Source organism: Arachis ipaensis, chromosome B06 (assembly GCF_000816755.2).
Source record: "Arachis ipaensis cultivar K30076 chromosome B06, Araip1.1, whole genome shotgun sequence".
Classification (NCBI taxonomy): domain Eukaryota; kingdom Viridiplantae; phylum Streptophyta; class Magnoliopsida; order Fabales; family Fabaceae; genus Arachis; species Arachis ipaensis.
In genome coordinates, this window is record NC_029790.2 from 92,841,394 (window position 1) to 92,849,616 (window position 8,223).

Consider the following 8,223-nt stretch of genomic DNA (forward strand, 5'->3'; position numbering starts at 1 on the left):
TGTCTTAAGAGTATATATTAATTTTATAAATTAAATTTTTTTTTATTAAAAATATAAAAAAATTAAAATTTTTAAGATATTTATTAACTAAATTCTTTAATTAACTTTTTTTAAATTCTGTAATGGTACAAGTATCTAAGGTTTTGATTTTGAATATGACAAATTAGGATGTAAGTTGCTTTCATTGTTGTTTTAGTTGAAGAATTAATTATTTACTTTTTCATTATAACTTGCGAATTGCAAAAGCTACCACAAATTTAAGATTGGACCATATTAATTAGGAGAATCTCTAATAGTAGCATGTGAAATAGACTCTTTCTTTCTTGGAGAAAAAACATAAAATATAAAAATGTGAAAACAAATCAACTTTTGTCATTTGGTGACTTTAAATACAACCAAAATAAAATCGGTATATCTAACATTTTCTAACAAAATAGGATCAATTAAAAATTTTCTAATATTTTCTAACAAAATTTTCTGTGTGTACAGATATATTTTTTTGTTACTTAATCTTTTATATATTTTCATCCTATATCTATTCCTATATATCTATCCAAACTTCTCTCTCTTTTTCTTCCTCTCTTTTTTTTTTGAAAAAAGAGAACTCAACACATTAAAGTGGAGCATGTGAAAAATAAACAATAATAAACAGGACAATAAACACCATACAGCAGGGTTTAATCCGTTGTCATCTCCGACATTGCCATTAACAACCGAACGGATCAACACCACACCATTCTCTATAGCTCAAAAACGACCTCTTTTTGATTTCATCAACACCTGTCTCGCAGCTCCGGAAAACTTTGCTATTCCGTTCCAGCCAGATATTCTAGATCACCACAAAGAACCCTATCAGCCACTTATTTTGCTGCGAGTTACGACCAGACGCTTCAATCCAGCTCTCAAACATCTCTTTGATAGTTCCCAGAATAGCCCAAGTTCTATCAGCTCTCGTCAGCCAAGCACACCACACCTGCCATGTAAACTCACAGCCAAGAAACAGACGATGCACAAATTCTATTTCTTTTTTGCACAGAACACAAATATTATCACCATCATGTATAATTCCTAGTCTATTGAGTCTCTCTTTAGTGTTGACTCTGCCTACTAAGACAAACCAAGCAAACATTTCAACTCTTGGAGGAACCAATCCTCTCCATATGGTATTGGTGAAACTATAGCTTGTGATATCCTCCGAGAGAGTCTCCTTCTGTATCATCTGCACAAAAGAGTTAGTAGAAAAAACACATGTTCTGTCAAATTTTCATATAACTGTATCCTCTCTATCAGATGGTAGTCTAGCCAACCGCAGCCACTCATGAAGTTGATTGAGTAGCTCCAGCTCCCATTGGAATAATTCTCTCCTCCATTGAAAGTTCCAAACCCACTCTAGCCCATCCCAGAATCCATAGTCCCCAATGACAGATCCTTGTTAATTTGACACAGAGAAGAGTATAGGAAAACTATCTTTCAAAGAGCCACTTTGTAACCAATCGTCTTCCCAGAATTGAATACGTCTGCCATTCTCCACTTCCATAGACAAACCACTGATCATCATATCTCTTACCTGTTGCTCTTTAACATTAAGCTGGCAAATGTCTTTCCAAGGGCCACCTCTTGACGGTAATGGCTGTTTTGACAACAAATGGTTGCAAGAACATACAATCTTCTTCCACAACAGACAATCTTTCTTCAAAAAAGTGCCACCACCACTTGAATAGAAGCGATGCATTTCTGATTAAAGCATCCCCCACACCTAAACCACCTAACTTTTTCGGAGCTTGTACCATATCCCATCTCACTAGTGGTATACCGTTGTTTCCATCCTTTTTACTCCAAAAAAACCTTCTCTGTAACCTAATTATCTTCTCTACAACCGCCTTTGGCATCTTATACAAGCTCAGGTAGTACACTAGAAAGCTATTAAGAATAGATTTTATGAGGACCAACTTACCAGCTTTATTGAGTGATTTCGCTTTCCATAAGCTAAGCTTATCCTCCACATTGTCTAAGATTGGTTTCCAGGTCTTCACCAGTTGAGGGTTTGCACCTAGAGAAATTTCTAAGTACCTGACAGGTAGAGTAGCTTCTGCACATCCCAACAAACCACACATATTCGTCACCCAGTCCTGGTCACAGTTAACCGAGATCAAGCTTGACTTATCAAAGTTAATGCCCAGGCCCGACATCCACTCAAAACAATGCAACAGTCTCTTGTAATTCACCAGTGTCTCTGTTTCCTGTGGGCAAAATAAGATTGTGTCATCTGTAAATTGGAGATGCGATAACTCTATGCCGTCTCTCCCCACCATCAGTGGAGAAATACACCCATTCCTGACTGCCTCACCCACCATCCTGTGCAGGACATCAACAACAAGAACAAATAGAAAAGGAGAGAGCGGATCTCCTTGTCTTAGACCTCTCTCCATGCTGAACGGCTTGGATGGCGACTGATGCCAGGGCATTTTGGCCAGTTTCACTGACCTTTTCTTTATTGTTTTAGGGTAGTTTCATGCATTTTCTTAGTTAATAAGCAAGTTTTGGGTAGATAATCACTTACATCTTGATTCAAGCAAACATCGTGAATTTTACATGATTTTATGAGAATTATGCATGAATTGAATGATAAAATGGATGATGCATGATCTCATGAGTTAGAACCTAGCTTTGATGCACTTTACTTACTTGATTTCAGGACAAAGGAAGCAAGGAAGATGCCATGTTAATAGCCACGTTAGTCTAACTAACGTGACCATTAACGTGGAATGGAGGCTAGCTTGCAACGTTAATAAGAAAAGTGAACACAAATAACGCCTTCGTGAGCCATCATAGCCCACGTTAGTGTCCACGTTAACTACATTAATGTGGAAGCTAATGTGGAGGAAAAAGAAAGCCCCCAACGTTAGTGGTAAAAGTGAATTCCACTAACATTCCAAAAGGTACAATTGGTCACGTTAAGAGTCACATTAACTACATTAACGTGAACTCTAACGTGGGAGGAGCAAGAAAGAGCCAACGTTAGTGACACTCACCTTTGTCACTAACGTTGGACCAAGCCACTATTAGCCACGTTAGTTGCTACGTTAATTACATTAACGTGGAAGCTAACGTGTTCTGCAAGCAAAGCTAAGCCCACTGAAGATGATAACTGCTTCAACTCAAAGATCCAAAGGCCCATATCCAAGACTTGAAGTGCCAACTAGAAGATCAGAAGAGTAGTATATATAGGAGTAGTTTTGAACTAGAAAGGGAGCTTTTGGCATTAGGAGAACTACTCTCTGTATAATTTTACGTTCTCTGCAACTTCTAGTGTTACTTTTAGAATGTATTTCCCATCTTTGTTTTTCATTCCCAAAGCTATGAACAACTAAACCCCTTTCATTGGGTTAGGGAGCTCTGTTGTAATTTGATGGATCAATAATAGTTTTTATTATTCTTCTTCTTTCTTTTCTCTTGATTTTACTAGAAAGCTTTCAATCTTCATCCAATTGGGTAGTTGTCTTGGAAAAGAAGCTATTCATACTTGGATCTCTTCGTAACCTTGGAAGAGGAATGAAGAGATCATGCTAGAAATGCTTTCTCATGTTGGACCAAATTGGGGTTTGGACGGATATAGTGACATATAATTCTCCCAATACTTTGATTTGGAAATACATGTGGTATAATCAGTGACCATACTTCATCTCTTCTCATGAGCAATTAGACCAAGGAATTGGATATTGATCAAGATTTGAGAGATTGAATTACCAAGGAATTGGAATTCAATCACTTAAGATTGCCAAGGAGATCAATGAATGCATTGATTGAGGAAGAGATGAAAATGAACTTGATCCGGAGAATATAACATCTCCTGAGCCCAATGAACTCCCCATTTCTGATCTTACCCATTCTCTTTACTTTCTGCCATTTACTTTTATGCTCATCTTCCCCATTCCCCATTTAAGATTCTGCAATTTACTTTCCGTCATTTACATTCAGTTCTTTATTTCCAGTAATTACATTTTCTGCCATTTACTTTCCCGCCATTTAATTTCCTGCAATTCTCAAATCAAATTCTGCTTAGCTCAACTAGAACATTCCTCCAATTAAAATTGCTTGACCAATCAATCCCTGTGGGATTCGACCTCACTCTATTGTGAGTTTTTACTTGACGACAATTCGGTATACTTGCCGAGGGAAATCTGTTGAGAGACAAGTTTCCGTGCATCAAGTTTATGGTGCCGTTGCCGGGGATTAATTTTGTATCAACAATGATTAAATTGGTGGATAACTAGATTGAGCACTTTTTCTTTCTTTTGTTGATTTAATTTCTGTTTGAGTAATTTACTTTCAGTTTCAGTTATTTTCTTCCCTTTAACCCTTACCCGTTTGAGATATTCTCTTAATTGTCACAATTCAGTTCACTAACCCACTAACTGTTTGATATATTGCATCACTCACACTAACAGCATTTTTTTTACAAGAATACTCTCTATCCCCCTTTTGCTTTGGCCTTGTTGGTTGTATGACAGGTAGAAGAAGCGGGGCTTCAACTTCCTTTGATTTTGAACCTGAGAGGACCTTCCTTAGATTAAGGAGGGAAGCAAGAGGAAAGAGAGTTATTGGTGCTGAGGAAGAGGAAGAGTACTTTGAACCAGACATGGATGAGAATATGGAGAATCATCATGAAGAAGAAGCTCACAACCATGGCAGAGAAGGTCCAGTGCATCATGCTGGGCAAGAGAGAAGAGTTCTGGGATCTTACATAAATCCAAACCCAGGAAACTATGGAAGTAGCATCCAAAAGCCAACCATACATGCCAATAACTTTGAACTAAAGCCACAGCTCATCACCCTCGTTCAGAACAACTGTTCATTTGGAGGAAGTGTCCAAGAAGATCCCAATCAACATCTAACCACCTTCCTGAGGATATGTATACTGTGAAGTCTAATGGTGTTCATCCTGACACTTATAGACTGCTTCTGTTTCCCTTCTCACTCAAGGACAAAGCATCTAAATGGCTGGAATCCTTCTCGAAGGAGAGTTTAACAACCTGGGAATATGTGGTGAACAAATTCTTGGCGAGATTCTATCCTCCTCAAAGGATCAACAGGTTGAGAGCTGAGGTACAAACCTTCAGGCAACAAGATGGTGAAACTCTATATGAAGCATGAGAGAGGTTTAAGGACTTGACAAGAAGGTGTCCGCCAGATATGTTCAATGAATGGGTGCAGTTACACATCTTCTATGAAGGTCTTTCTTACGAATTAAAGAAGGCAGTGGACCACTCATCTGGGGGATCTCTGAATAAGAAGAAGACCATTGAAGAAGCCATAGATGTCATTGAGACTGCAGCAGAGAATGACTACTTCTATGCCTCTGAAAGAAGTAACACTAGAGGAGTGATGGAGCTAAACAACGTGGATGCATTGCTGGCTCAAAACAAGATGATCACCAAGCAGTTGGCTGACCTTACCAAGAAGATGGAGAGGAACCAAATAGCAGCAATCACCACCTCAGTAGCAGCTCAAGAAGGAGTGAATGAAGAAGCAGAGGATGATCAGGAACAAGCCAACTACATTGAAAATTCACCTAGGCAGACCCATGATCCATACTCCAAAACTTATAATCCTGGTTGGAAGAACCACCTAAACTTTGGGTGGGGAAATAAACAAGATCAAGGCCAAGATCAGAGATGCCACAACCCCAACAACAATGCAGCTCACCAACATTCCACACAGAGATCATATCAGCACCCACCTAACAGCACCTCTCAACATCCATACCAAAACCAAAATATCCCTTCTCATCCCTCCAATCTCAATTCACCATCATCCGAAGATAGACTCTCAAGGATTGAGAATCTACTTGAAGGCATATGTAAGGAAATTCAAGATAACAAGGTGTTCAAGGAGGAGGTGCGAGCCAATATCAAGAACTAGGGAGACACCATCAAGAGGCTGGAATTTCAAGTGGGATACCTCTCTGAGAAGATTCCCAAACCTACTGATAGCTTCCCAAGTGACACAGAGAAACACCCGAGAGGTGAAGCAAAGAAAGTAAGATGGGAAGATTGCAAGATGGTCACTATAAGTGATAAGGGGACTGAGGAAGAGCTGAACAAACCATTAGAACAACCTGGAGATACCTCAGTAGAAAAACAAGAAGAGGGTCACCAAGGAACCAAAACTACACAGAAGGAGATTCTGAACCTCTATGCACCCTTTCCCCAAAGACTCAAGGGTGGTGTAGAAAAGAGAATATACTCAAAGTTCCTCGACATGTTTATATCCCTTCATGTGAACATATGGTGCACGAAATTGTGATCATCAACAATGGCGCCAAAGGACTTGGAGCTCTCAAACGTGAATCACACTTTGTCACAATTCCGCACAACTAAACAACAAGTGCGCTGGGTCGTCCAAGTAATAAACCTTACGTGAGTAAGGGTCGATCCCACGGAGTCTGTCGGCTTGAAGCAAGCTATGGTCACCTTGTAAATCTCAGTCAGGCGAATTCAGATGGTGATGGAGAATTGATAATTAAAAGATAAATAAAACATAAAATAAAGATAGAGATACTTATGTAATTCTTTGGTTGGAATTTTAGATAAGCGTATGAAGATGCTTTGTTCCTCCTGAACCTCTGCTTTCCTATTGCCTTCTTCCAATCATTCATACTCCTTTCCATGGCAAGCTTTATATTGGACATCACCGTTGTCAATGGCTACTTCCCGTCCTCTCAGTGAAAATGTTCCAAATGCGCTGTCACCGCATGGCTAATCATCTGTCGGTTCTTGATCATGTTGGAAAAGGATCCATTGATCCTTTTGCGTCTGTCACACGCCCAACAATCGCGAGTTTGAAGCTCGTCTCAGTCATCCCTTCCCAGATCCTACTCGGAATACCACATACAAGGTTTAGACTTTCCGGATCTCAAGAATGACCGCCAATAATTCTAGCCTATACCACGAAGGTTCTAATCTTAGATTAGAAACCCAAGAGATACACATTCAAGCTTGTTTGCATGTAGAACAGAAGTGGTTGTCAGTCACGCGTTCATGGGTGAGAATGGTGATGAGTGTCACATAATCATCACATTCATCATGTTCTTGGGTGCGAATGAATATCTTGGAGAAGAAATAGACTTGAGTTGAATAGAAAAACAATAGTACTTGTATTAATTCATGAAGAACAGCAGAGCTCCACACCTTAATGTATGGTGTGTAGAAACTCCACCGTTGAAAATACAAAAGTGATAATGGTGTAAGCATGACCGAATGGCTAGCCTCCAAGGTCTAGGGACTAAATGTCCAAAGATGAAAATACAATAGTATAAGGTCCTATTTATAGAGAACTAGTAGCCTAGGTTTTACAGAAATAAGTAATTAATGCAGAAATCTTCTTCCAGGCCCACTTGGTGTGTGCTTGGGCTGAGCATTGAAGCTTCCATGTGTAGAGACTTTTCTTGGAGTTAAATGCCAGCTTTTGTGCCAGTTTGGGCGTTTAACTCCAGCTTTTGTGCCAGTTCCGGCGTTAAACGCCAGAATTCTTGAGCTGACTTGGAACGCCTGTTTGGGCCATAAAATTTCGGGCAAAGTATGGACAATTATATATTGTCGGAAAGCCCAGGATGTCTACTTTCCAACGCAATTGAGAGCGCGCCAATTGGGCTTCTGTAGCTCCAGAAAATCCACTTCGAATGCAGGAAGGTCAGAATCCAACAGCATCTGCAGTCCTTTTTTAGCCTCTGAATCAGATTTTTGCTCAGGTCCCTCAATTTCAGCCAGAAAATACCTGAAATCATAGAAAAATACACAAACTCATAGTAAAGTCCATAAGAGTGATTTTTATTAAAAACTAATAAAAATATAATAAAAACTAATTAAAATATACTAAAAACATACTAAAAACAATGCCAAAATGCGTATAAATTATCCGCTCATCACAACACCAAACTTAAATTGTTGCTTGTCCCCAAGCAAATGAAAATCAAATAGGATAAAAAGAAGAGAATATACAATGAATTCCAAAAACATCTATGAAGATCAGTATTAATTAGATGAGCGGGGCTTTTAGCTTTTTGCCTCTGAACAGTTTCGGCATCTCACTTTATCCTTTGAAGTTCAGAATGATTGGCTTCTATAGGAACTCAGAATCCAGATAGTGTTATTGATTCTCCTAGTTAAGTATGTTGATTCTTGAACACAGCTACTTTATGAGTCTTGGCCGTGACCCTAAGCA

At 39.0% G+C, this 8,223-nt stretch overlaps 1 protein-coding gene across 1 annotated transcript; it reads right to left on the reverse strand.

The window, feature by feature from the left end:
• On the reverse strand, window positions 1,584-2,354 carry LOC107647069. The gene has a single exon (XM_016351194.1). It carries the CDS (start codon window positions 2,352-2,354, stop codon window positions 1,584-1,586), a length of 771 nt encoding a protein of 256 aa, XP_016206680.1.